At 39.5% G+C, this 13,228-nt stretch overlaps 1 protein-coding gene across 4 annotated transcripts in view; it reads right to left on the bottom strand.

The window, feature by feature from the left end:
- Btk29A (tyrosine-protein kinase Btk29A) overlaps positions 1–13,228 on the bottom strand; it is a 27,404-nt gene extending 14,176 nt beyond the window's left edge. The window contains exons 1-5 of one of the 4 annotated variants that reach the window (XM_065486737.1): positions 13,046–13,228; positions 12,720–12,873; positions 12,420–12,521; positions 8,231–8,432; positions 6,942–7,178 (exon numbers count right to left, since the gene is read on the bottom strand). In XM_065486737.1, coding sequence (XP_065342809.1) covers positions 6,942–7,178; positions 8,231–8,432; positions 12,420–12,521; positions 12,720–12,869 — 691 coding nt within the window. In that variant the 5' untranslated portion in view covers positions 12,870–12,873; positions 13,046–13,228. Of the gene's footprint in view, positions 1–1,111; positions 1,361–6,941; positions 7,179–8,230; positions 8,433–12,345; positions 12,522–12,719; positions 12,874–13,045 lie in introns of those variants that run through there. The other 3 variants (XM_065486745.1, XM_065486756.1, XM_065486763.1) reach the window with 3 other exon arrangements.

The following is a 13,228-nucleotide window of genomic DNA, read 5'->3' as shown; positions in this document are numbered from 1 at the left end:
TACATTTCATAAATGCATTGCTAACAAAATGGTTCTCCAGGGTTTTTTAGGGTCAATCCTATTTCAGAGTGCATTCGAAAAACCTAGACATATTTGTCAAGAATTTACCTTAACATTACGTCTGAAAGGATAACCCTAATTTAATTATTATAGTATTTTTTTTAAAAAAGCCACCACATCTAATCAGAAAAGTATCAAAATAAATAAATATGTTGAGTCATTTTTTAAAAACTGCTTCAAGACCCCCTTAAGGTGCACCTCAAAAGTTTGAAAATGCTGCTGAGCAAGCCGACTGTTTGTTAAGTGCCATTGCTGCCGTAAAGTCTGCAATAAATACCAGCAGCAACCTATTCAAATACTCAAAAGCCTCGACATGAATACACACCAGGGGGCCCTTTATTTGTTAAGAACTTAAATCAGTTTCTTAATAAAAAAAAGTTGTTGAGCAGCACAACAACCCTGGCAGTGGTGCAACTGGGATGCAACGAAAAATTGATACATAATTGGCATGCAGGGAGACGGCGTTGTATTGATAAAAAAATTGTTGAAGAATGATTGACAAAAATATCTTACGCAAGATTTCAGAGCCTGCAAGGCTACCCTAACGAAAGAAAATGTGAAAATGTTTCGGTATTCGAGCCACCTTAATGAATTATTGTATGAAATATTTTAAAGATAGATTTTTAAAATGGCTTCTCCCACATGATGGCTATGAATTTAAGAGAAATTTTTCCGATATGCTACTGCAAGGAAAACTGGTTTAGTACTTAATCTTTAAAAATAAAATTCACCGCTGCAGAAATTTCAAGTCAATGTGGTCGTTAAAAGTTAAAAACGCTCGACTGAACTCATTGCTGAGCACAATTTTAAGGTTAAGTCCCAATTTTAATCGCAATGCACACTAAAATTAATTTTAAGCTAAAAAATTGATTTTGTAATAATTATTTACTATTTGACTGCATACCGAAATTTTATTTATGCACGAAGAATCCATAAAAACATGCTTTTATAAATAATACTGTAATTTGTGTTTGAATTGAACGGACGAGAGTAAATAAATTCTTGTCATGGTAAATATTATTTCTCGCGATTTAAAGACGAAAAGACAAACCTGAGGATGAGCCTGAGAGGGACGAGCACGAGTGATCGGAAGCGGAGGAGGAAGAAGAGGTGGATGGAAGGCCAAGGAAAGTCCACAAGGGCCATCCGCACCGAAGCACTTTTCGCACCATGCTGCCCGAAGGGGCCGCCGCCTTTTGGCCACCGCGAGCCACGTTGGCCGCCGTTGGCAACAAACAATCAGGGAGTATGTGTGTATCGATCGCGACCGCGACACGCCTCGCAAGGGCAGCTCGCACTGACTGACTGATAGCGGCCGTAGCACCTGACGCAGCGAACGAACGCGGAGGCGGCGCGCCACCAACCGGTCGCGGGCAGATGCTGCTGGTTGGCCTTGAAAAGGTGACGACGGTGCTCTCTCGCAGCATCCCATGCTCTCCAGACAGGGTGAACGAACAACGCCTCTCAGCACGTACGTCGCACCAAAAAAACCAACTCTCCAATTTTCCAAAACACTGGTTACAGTAGTTGTAATCATCGTTCACGGACCTGGCTGAGCGAGTGAGATGTTTTTGTCCGGTCGGATCAAGGCAATGTCCTCATTTTGCCGATGAAAAAGAGCAAATGCAAGGCATTTTGTCTTAGGATTAAATCGGATCTCCACTATTTTGATTGCATTATATTTTTATTAAAAATTTTGTCAAAGAAGGCTTTGTTTACGGCTGTAAGAACTAGACGATAGATTCTTTTTTTCTGAGCTTCCAATCATCCTGTAGCCATCAAATGGTCACGAATCGTGGAATTTTGAGCCATTTAACCTAGTCTATTGGTGCGAACCCGTCTAAAATCGTCTTAAGACCATCTAAACCGACTAAAACCTTTGATCAGCCGATTTTTTACATTATATTGCTGTAATCAGGTACCAAAAATGCTCAGGAGGTTAGCACTTTAAATGTCAGTACGGAAATATTTAGCATTAGAAGTTATTTTAAGGTACAAACATTTTCACACTTATTTCCTTGACAAAGGATTCAGCATATGAAAACGTCACAAACATTTATATTGTTATGTTGTAACATAAGTAAATCACTTGTATTTCGCTTATTTTATTCTTAAATAAATAATCAAGGCCTCTATTTTGGTAGAATATGCAGAACAATAAAAAAATTGCAGATTTAATTGTGTTTAGTAGGTCAAGTACTGCTGGTGAGGCATAAGGGGTCGAAACAACTGCGAAAACATGCGAGGTTATGTTTATTTTCAACTCTGAATTTTAAAAGATAAAAAAAAAACAGGAGAGGAATTCAAATTTTGCCGCGTTAGGCTCTCAAGCTACGAAAGTTATCATCTGCTGCACGGTTTTCCATTTAGCACAAAAACAAAAAGCTAAACAATAGGCAACATTAAGTGCCTGGTTGGGCTGGTCATAAGGAAAGGTAGAGATATTGTCTATTACTGCCCGAGGAGCAAGCAAATGTTTGTAAGTAATTTGCATGAATCAAGATACGAGCTAACAGGATCCAGCTTTCGTTTATTTTCTCGTAAATGTTCACCGTTGGTCATGTTTCACATCTCCACGACGGAATCTCTTTAACTGTGCCTATTGAATTCGACTCAATAGACTGAATTTTCTAGGAAGACAGGGTGGAAATATGCTCCAAATATATAAGAAAAAACCTGCTGTACATATATATACTTTCAAAATATTTAAAACTTTTATAGAGCGGATTCAGGATCTCACTTTCGCCGTTCGAAATAAGTGAAAAGGGTTTCCCCGAACGAGCATTCCACGCATCTGAGTCAAAATTTGATTTTTCGTAAGGTCGGGCCGCGCGCTTGGCTGGTTTTCCTTGAATTGCCTGACCAGGAGTTAATTGCTGCTTTGTTGTTACGTAGGGACCAGGTTATAAAACGCGTGCCTCGATAGGAATAGCTTTTGTAATTACAAATGCTGGCCTTTTTGCGAGCGTCGAGGAAAAATTAATTATTGTGCAAACTGTGATTATACGTGCGGCTTGATATGATTAGCAATGGACATTAGCGGAAGTTAATAAAACTCACAAAGGCATTTACGCAAGTATTTTCTTCCAGCTGATTATATACCTAAACCTGTTTATATCCAAACGTGATTTATAAATAAATTAATTAGAATTTGTAAAGCAAAATTAACTAGAAATACCTTTACCTCTCATTAAAATATTAAAACAATCAGGAGAGAGCTAAAATTTGTCTAGACGGGCGTCGTTTAAATTTCTGAGAAAATCGGCTCCAAAGTTTGCGTGCTAATTAAGCAGCAAGCTGTTGAAAATCATGATTTATTTCATCAAAAGGAAATAAATCTCGTAATTCACACACCGAATAGGTCGCAGCGAGAGGAATCAAAATCAAGCGAAATGTCATAGACATACACACTGTGTAATATTTCGAGGTATTTGGCAACAGCTGAAATTTAATTGTTAATGGCCCTGACTTTTTGCAAATTTGCACACTGTTGCTTGATTTAAAAAAATTATAAATTCGATGGAATAGAGTCAGCAATGACAAATAATTTGTAACAATTGCCACTTACGATTAAGCATCTTAGGCCACATCATGCATTTTTTGATAAAATTCCTGCTCCGCAAAGCTGCTTTTTTGGTGCGCATCAGCAAAATTAATTTCATGCACGTGATTGCCATCAAGGATTTCCGTTTGCGATATGATGCAGAGAAAAATAATGCAATTCCGACTTTTATAACAGCTCTCATTTCGTCCACTTTGAGTAATGAAAGCTCTGGAACAATGAGAACGCGGGAGGAGGAAGTAGGCGCCGAAATAAAGCGCTAAACGTAAATGTGAGGCAGGCGCGTGACGTAACCCGCAAACACAACACCTGACCAGGGTCAGCACGCACTGCTGCGATTCATTGGCCATTCCGATCAAAGCCAAGGCTGCAGGCAAATTGATTCGCTTTCCGGGCGAGTTGCCCAGCAGAGAAGAGCCTCCTCCGCTTCCGATGTTGACCTGAGGCAATTTGCCGACTCCTCGCGCTTCCAATTGTTATTATCAGCAGCCTTGTTGGCCGGCTCCTCCGACTCTGCTTGCCAGACCGATCTCACACAGGCAGAGCCCGGAGGTTAATTCAATATTGAACGAATTTTCCTCACAGCAGTGAATGACAAAATTAATTTTTGAGGGATGTTGACAGTAAAAGTTCAAATTAAACGTTAGGAATATGGAATGAGCACTAGAAAGGGATTAAAGTTTGAAGATGTTAAAGGGGAAGTAAATCTCTAATGGAGTTCAACAATTTTCTCATATTGTGGACAGTAATAAAATAATTCCAGGAACTGTGCAAATCGATTTATAACAAAATAGCATTTCAAATTAAAAGAGTCAAATTTGTTTGGCTAATCATTTTTAAATGTTGAAACTACCGTAAATGTAGTCAAAATTAAATGAAAATTAAAAAGTGTTAAAATTGAAGAAAAAATGTAATAACATTTTTACAATTTACCTGACTGAGCTCATAGGCTTTCAAGTGCTACATAACAATATTATACCACCATCATATAGTTCAAATTAGTATAAAGCACACTCAAACCATTTTAAATCTATTTAAATTCTGTCTTAATAAGTCTGAATCTTCAACTAATTTGCGAATTAATCCAGGCCAGTTTTTCCGAAAGCTAAATTTTTAAGTCTGATTTTAGATTAAATTTTTACTTTTTAAAAGTATTTATCAGTCTCACTACCAGAAAAGATATTAGAATAAATCAAACTCAGTGAAATTTTAAAAGGGTTTCATTCAAATAATTATTTTTAATCTTGAAGGAAGAAGCAGTAAGTCAGATAATCCTATGGCAATATTTAAATTCTAATTTGAAAGTAACCGAGCAAAAAACAAAATCAAATCTCTTCCCCCTTATCTGAATTTTAAAATATTTTGGTAAAATTGTTCAATTTTTCTGTCAGAAACGAGTTTTTTTTAATCAAATTAAGGCACCAGAAAATGATCGTGCATTTAAATCATGTAATCACATACAAATTGCTAAATTAATGTTAAAAAGTCGGCATAAATAAACACGAGGATGGCAACCACACACGACTTCTCGGAGCGTGGGTTAGCTAATCAGCAGCGGCGCTGGCAATCGAATATCACGCTCTTTAACGACGCTGTCGCTGAGTAAAAACAAGTGACCTCCAGCGCGCACTGTTTACCTATGGCAGCGATTTTCTGATCAAAATGCGCAATGCCGTACACACGACATGCATCTGCAGCGCGGCTATTAGATGTTCTCGCAACAAAGGTTTTTTCCTCTCATCTTGCTGAAAGTCACCGGATGGCGTTTTTTTCTGTACACATTCAATCTGTATGTTTACTGTCCAGCACGCGTGGCCGATGCAAGTTGTTTATCATGAGCAGATTGGCTTTCAAATCGTATTATTTTTATTATGACGGTGGTTGCGTGAGTGTAAACATTACAGCGATGTCGTTCAGGAGGCCGCTTGGGTTTCGATGATGCTTCAGGTGTCCATAAAAAAGGACGGGGAAGGTGAAAAATCATAACGCTCGCCTGAGGGACTCGAAATTCGAAGAAGCATTTCGTGAGATTAAATAATGTCGTTTCGGTATGTCACAACGGCGTCGCTATTAGTGTCGCAAGGGCCGGAAGAGAAGCAGCAACACAAATCTACTCTGGATCTGGATTGTTGTCGTTGAACAATGCTCTTCAAAACAATCACCTTTAATTAGCAGAAATAAGATAATGGGTGTTTTCGGTCTTTTTGTGTTAATTAAGAGGAATCTTTGTTGTCACTCTCCTTGAGGGTATAGTGTTAACAGCTAAAATTGGCCTGGGTAGTAGTGCAATTTTATATTGGAGAAAATTGGCTAAGATTCTAGTGATTTTCTTTGGATACTTTTAAATTAAGGCTGTGAATTTTACACCATCATAATCGGACGATAAATTGAGCACGAATCATGCAATATATAGCCATTTTGGCACAATGAAACCCTCTAATACGGTCTAAATCAACTTTCAGTGCGAGGAAAAGCGCAACATTAAGTTGTGCGTCAGGAACCTTGTGTCGCTTTGTTTTAATATTGAAATTAAATCTGATTGGTTTTTCAGTTGAAATATTTTCTCAAACCTGAAAGTCAGTTTTGATTGCTATTTTGAAACATATTTGGTCGGTTTCTAAATCATTAGGGGTAAAAATCCAGTAAATAGAAAATATTGCTACTCTTGGGCAATTTAAATAATTTTCCTGACAACCTGGAAAAAGGTCATTAGGGTATTTTTAAAAAACCAAATAATGATACGTAAAAATTATACGGTTAAAAAGGCATTGAATTCTATTGAAAAGATAAGAAAAATCCCACAAGTTTTCATTTCTAGCATATTTATCTTTAAATAAATGTATATAACAAAATATTATTAATTTCGTGCATTCAGTGTACCACCTCTCTTATTTTCCACATTTTGATCTTAAATATTGGCAGTAAAATAGCAAAATATATTCTAATTTCCGCACCAAAAAGCTTGTAAAAGACCACGCCAACAAATGTTCCACAAAGATAAGCTTCACAATTCAGCAATGTTTCAGTCCACGATCTCAATACCATAATTTATGATTTGCGCTTTAAAAACCAGCTTTTATCGCAAAACGGCAAAATCCAGAGGCTTCCGAAGCAATCCCCTTATCTCCATCAGGCTCATAATTCATTGAAATTCCAGCTTTATGCTAATGCTAACGGCGTGCCGTCAGCTCGAGCGCTGTAAAATGCACCGACGAGTGTAATTTATGCCCAGCGGTGTCAGCGATGCATCTTAGGCCACGGCTGACCGGACAGACAAATATCCCGATCGTCTAGCGGGGAAAAAAAGTGGAAAACTCACCCAAGCGAGTAGAAGGCGTCTGCTCCGGCTCAGCCACTGTTGTAGGCGCGCTGATGACCGACAGCTGTGTTTGCTGGTTCGAGTTGGTGCTGCGGTTTGACTGCTGGTTGCGCGGAGTCCACGAGCTTGAGTCGCACCCCTCTGCTGAACGCGTCGGCACCCTGCAGCACGACCACCGCCGACCGTTCCACACACCCACGTGAAACCGTTCGCTCAGGTTGATGTTGTCTGCGCACACTGCGGAAAAATCCGAGAGCCGCTGATTAGATTATCTCTGGCTCGAGAGTGTTGTTTGAACTGTCGAACGACGCAGTTCTTTTCTCGATTGATGATGCCTAATTGTGTTTTGGCGTTAAATGGGGGAATCGATAAACTGTGACGAATTTGAAGAGATTTTTTTGTGTGAAAATTTGACAGGCTTTTAAGTGACATGAAAGATAAGTTAGCGAAAATGCATTTTTATTGAAATCGGCTTGATGTGTTGCTGTCTTAAAAAATTATCTAACTCCTTGTTCTTCAAAGAGATTAACAGAACTAGATTAGAATTAGATTAATGTGGGGAACATTTACCAGCTATCAGCAAAATTATTCGTCACGAGATCGGAATCTCCACTTGCATTGATAAAGTAATTGATATGAATATTAGGCAAATGAAAGGAAATCATCTGTCAATTTTTTAATATCAGAATAAAAAATAAATTAGACGTATAGTAAGGAAGCTGATTTATTTAGATCAAAACGTTTTTAAATCGCGATTAAATAAAAAATGTCAATTTTGGCCTTGACCTCTGGGGCCTAAGATTTGGATCTTGCTTGGCTAGATAAATTTTATTTTAAATTCACCTTTGGAAAGTGAAGATTGAGATTTAAAAGGGTCCTTAACGTTTATCACATAACCCACTTGACCATTAATTTTGACCCAATTTTTTATCTTCAAGAATTATAAGTGCAAATTGATGTTCACCAATGAATTGTTATTGATTTTCTTGACATAGTTCAAATCATACACCGCTTTCTATATTTGATCGTTTCTCAGAAAATTAAAAAAAAACTTACTTTCAGTCAGTATGCGAGGTTTCCTTGTAAGGAAAACGTCTTCATCAACTCAAGAGTTATAAAATAACAAAAATTGTATAATAAAATTCACTTTTAATTGATCTTTTTGCAAGATCTTGCTACCTTCGTTTGCCGTTTCTCGAAGTACTTTAATTTTAAGTGCTATGCAAGAATAAACAAGTAAATAAATAAAACTTTCCCGAGATTTTGGAGAGGGAACATCGAGAACGCACCTGCTCTGATAGACCTGATCCAGTCGGCCCTGTCCTGCTCTTTGCTGGCGAGCAAATGCAGGGTGAAGCTCTGGCCTCCCTCGGCGTAGCCCACCTGGAAAGCGAATCCGACCGGGGGCGGAGGCTCGCCGTCCCCCGCTAATTGAGCGGTTTCGACTACACTGACTCTGCTCAGTTCTATGCGCCCTCTTTCTCGCCTCCTCTGCAAAATCCATACACGTGTTTATTAGACTAGACGTAATGCAGCACGCCTCACTTGAGGTTGCAATAATTAATTATTCATACTATGCTACGTTTAATCTCGAGCAAAACACTCCCGGGTTTTTGTACATGATCTACACTGTTAGTTGAAATGGCTCTTGTACAAGCACTGTTTGGATTTTAGTTTCAGCTTTAACCACCATGCACGGGAAACAAGCGTTTTATTTATGATTAAAGTAGATGTTAATAGGATTTGTTAGTACTAGATTTTGTGTAATATTTCAACAAGGAAATTTGTTTGTAAATATCTAGGGGCGTAAAATTATTTATGTAGAAATTTCATAAGTAGCGCTGTGGGATTCAAACGATTGGGGTTTTTATGAACTTCCAAACGTTCCAGGAAAATCAAATGAGCACACAGTATGAGCCATTCATAACTGTTAAGCGTTAAAAAACGTTTGAAGCTATCTAAATTTGCCAAATCCGTCTTGTATGGTCTTAGAACTTGGCATGCTTGAGACGAAAGATCAGTTCTAAATGATAAAAACCGAATAATTGTACTAAATTAAAAAAAAACTAGTCTCCCTTGCTCAAAAATTCATGATTAAAAAATCTTAATTTGAATATTTTAGTGGCAATAAAAGAGTTTTAAGCAATTCTTTACGGCTATTTTTTTGCTCAAGAGTCCGTTTGGAAGTCAAATTTGCTGGATTTTTTCAGCGCAAAAATCCATAAAATATGATTGAAAAATATCTTGAAATGTACAAGAATATTACAAAAAGAAAAATCTCCGTCTAAGTTATATAGCAATTTGTGTGGATGTCGCTGATAAGTGTAATTTTTGGTTCAATGAAGAGTATAAATAAAATAATTCAATGTTTCCGATCCTATACCCAGTTTTACAAGTTCAAACTTCGTGTCTTACATCGGCAATTCCGTTATAAAAGAAAATTCTTTGTGCCCCAGTTTACTGCAGCCTTTGCTTTTGCATCCCAGTGCTCTTCAAATAGTCGGAGAAATTCTATGATCCATAGTAAACTGCCGAAGCAGAATTAATTTATCTCCCTTGGTGAGATTTATTCCTCAAGATAGAACGAATCTTTGTTGCTGCTGCACAGTGCACACGTCAAATGTCGTGAATGACAGAAACCGGCGTGACCTCGACCCGAGCAAATTGAATCTCAACTTTTCTACATTGCTTATTTACTAAGAACTTGCATAAATCAATAAGAGAGGCAAACACACATCCACGGCAGCAGGAGCAGCAGCAGCACAGCGAGTGCCACTGCCACCGCCGTCGCGAGTGAGATCATTATTTCACTTTCGGCCGATTGCAACAGGCGCCGCGAGGATGCTGGAAAACCCGGCCGCGCGTGAGAAATAAAGAGAATCCTTAACGAAAACTCGGGCTTTGTTCGACGCCGACGAATTGCAGATGAAAGAGCTGGTTGACAACAGAGAGAGAAGGAGATGAGCTTGTTAGCGTGAAATAAAGGGAACACCACGCCCTCCCGCGCACTTGGGGGCCGTCGGTGCGGCGACTCGGTCAGCGGACCCTGCCGCGGACAGGCCGGCCCGCGAGACGCGTTCTCGGGGCCGAAACCGACGGGCCGCCAGGAGCACTGGGCCGGAACAGCTGTGGTCTGCGTTCGCAGCGGCCGCGGCGGCGGTATTTTATCGATCCCGCAGCCGCCGCCGTGGCTCCATCATCGAGGATCGCTCACCTCTTTCAGACCGAGCGTCCGGAAAAGCACTAAATCGCTTCCGTTCGATCACTGCGAGTCAACCGAGTGAGGCAGGCGGGGGCGGCGGAGGCCAGCGGCCAGGTCGGAGGCGGCACGGGGTGGCTGCGACTGCAGAGGCTGCTCTAGCCCTTGGCGGCCACACATGCGCCGAGGGGTCCGTGCACCCTCCGCCCCTCCCCACGGACCGCCGCAGACCGGCTGACTCACTTTCTCTGCTTTTCCCCCCGAAATATGCGGAACGCGCCCCCGCCTGCCCGCCCGACCGACCACGCTTTTGCATGCTCGTGCAGAATTTATGAGAAAGCTACGACGCGTGAAAAACTCCTCGACAAGAGCCGTCTGCGGCGAGCACCCACGGCCGCGCGCTCACCGTTTTTAAAACAAAAATGCTTATCCGTTTCCGCGGCTTTTTGCCCTGTTTCGCGTTAAGATGGGATTCACGCTGTTATGAATTCTCAGATCGTGCAACAAGTCAAAGACACTGAATTTCAAGATAATTATGGGTACTCTGATTTTTTAAATTAAATTTTTCATTTTAAATCACAAAAAAAATAACAATGGAAAAAGGCTAGCGCGATAAATAATAAATATCCTATTGAACATCTTTAAAATAAATTTATAATCAAAGGCAGATTCATCGATGTCAAGCAAGCTGGTTATTTTTCAATACTAATTTCCTACCGACTCTACTGCTGATGGAAACATAGGGTTTTATACTATAAATATGAATTGTTGTTAATATTTTTAACTAAGTCATGTCATCAATTTGGTTAAATTTTATTTTTGAAATAAACTTTTATGTTTCATTTCTTAGCAGTTAAGTCACTCAAAAACTATTTTTTCCCGGAACACTTTTTAAGACGGGGGTTCAAAAATTTTAAATGGTATTTGACAATTTAAGACCGATCCAAAAAGGCATGGAATTACTTGATCATTGCTTATTTTGTGTTCCTGCAAAGATAAGAAGCTTTGAAAAATCAACTGATTGAGCAGGAAATAAGTTTAGAAATTAGTAAAATAACCAGGGTGATATGCACCAAGGAAGCTTAATATAAATTCAATATGATACAAATTGTGAAACTACCAAAAAAATATTGACACCTCAAAATTTACCGTCTTATGGCGACAAAGAAAAAACGAGCAGTGAACGGTGATATTCATATAAATCTTGTCTGTTTTACTCTTATAGTGTCCAATAAAATAGTTCATTAAAAAATGTACATTCCATGAGTGTAAAGGCGAAGAGAATATAAAAAATCTACTTGAACAAATTCTACGTTCAGCATGGCAGGTGGCAATTTTGCCAGCTTTATAAAAGTTGCGAAGGAAGCCTTACAGGCCAAAACAGCTCCTTTGAAAAGAGGAAATTCTTTAGTTTCTTTTATTTTTCCTCTTAACAAACCCACAGGAGTTTTAACACAAACATAGTTAATTTTGTAAGAAGTTTGTTAGAAGAGTTATCATCAGATGGAATCTACTCGTGCGTGTACAATTGGAATTTCAGCTTAGAATTTGTTTAATTACAAAAATGATTTTCTGCCTGTTAAATTTTTATAACAACTGGATGTATTTAAATTTCCTGATTTTATTAATTTGAAACACCTTTTGAGAAACCCTCTGCCCTAAAACGGGAGAGGAGGCTCATAAATTATAGGGCAGTCGCTAGTTGAGCAAGAAACTTCTCTAACGAAAAACAGAAAAAAAACTAAACACTAAGAGCTATTAGAAAAATAGAGTGTATTCAGACAGCAATGCTACGCTACCTCTAAATTTTTTTAGCAAAATCATCGTGACAGTTGCCCGAGAAATTTAAGAAACAAAGATTTCGAATGAACTACCCGATGTGTCATATTTCAAATTGCGCGGCAATAAAATGTAACCTTGCTTTGCCATGAAAATTCTCACTATAATAAAGAAATCTTTGTTAACGTAGGATTTATTTATATCTATAAAAAATCGTGTTCTTTTGAGCATGCTTTAAATTTATACTCATCGATTTTTGAAAGTCACTCGACTGAAAAGCTTCTATATACAAAAACAGTGTGTTAGGCGTTTAGTCTTTATTAGTCAAAACATAATGGTAACTACTAGCCTCTAGAGTATCAGTCAAAGGTTAGATTCCAAAGGAAGCACGATAGTAATGCTAAAAATTTAATTACAATTGAGTACTGTCCACCATGCAGAGACCACCACCATCACCTCCAGAGCCGTTAGTTCCCCCAAAGGTTATCTCATCATCGTACCCGGCTAAGCAGAGAGTGCAATTGCAGACAGGGCAGCTCGGAGGCGTACGAGGACTTGGTGCCCCCGTTGACTGCTGCCAGGGCCACCGAATCGGGCACTTCCTGCAAAATCAAGTAACACACCTCCGCTCACACTGCATCTTCTTTGCACACAAATTCACATCATACAAAGAGGAAAAGTATAAACACAAAAGGGAGAAGAGCTTTGATTTTTTTTAAATTATACTTTTTGCGTGAAATTTACAGGTGCACATAAGTCTTATGTACAGACGGGTTAATTTCGAATTAAGAAAGACGAACCTCAGAGGAGTCTCCATCATAGTAAATCAGGTAATTCCTGGTGAGCACGAACCAGCGTTGCTTGTAGTTGACAGCAGTGAAGCGTTTTTTGTTCTGCGACCGCTTTACCATAAACCCCTGCTTGAGGACCTCGTCCTTGCTCTGGGCCATCGCTCTGCAAAACCAACAGACATGCCAATAAATCGCTGCGATAAATATGTTGTTTATTAAATTTTAGAGTGGACAAGAGCGCTGCTGCTGCTTCGAAGGCCGCGCGGCAGACGGTAGACACACTCTGACACCTGTTAATTGGGTCCGCGCAACAGCTCTCACGGAGGCGAACTCACCAAAAGCGCGGCTCGGCCGTCTTCACGGGCACCTGCATTACCCCCTCGACGACCCCCGGGCCGAGATTCAGGCGAACACAGCTTATGGTGACATGAAATCGGGAAATTGGTCAAATTGGGACACCGCAGTCTACATTCCACACGTCTGCGAAATTTCCTTTGTCGAGGAACGCTAGCGCCATC

The sequence above is a fragment of the Cloeon dipterum genome, chromosome 1 (assembly GCF_949628265.1).
Source record: "Cloeon dipterum chromosome 1, ieCloDipt1.1, whole genome shotgun sequence".
Taxonomy (NCBI): domain Eukaryota; kingdom Metazoa; phylum Arthropoda; class Insecta; order Ephemeroptera; family Baetidae; genus Cloeon; species Cloeon dipterum.
The sequence above is the reverse complement of the archived record's forward strand: the minus strand, read 5'-3'. Positions and strand labels throughout refer to the sequence as shown.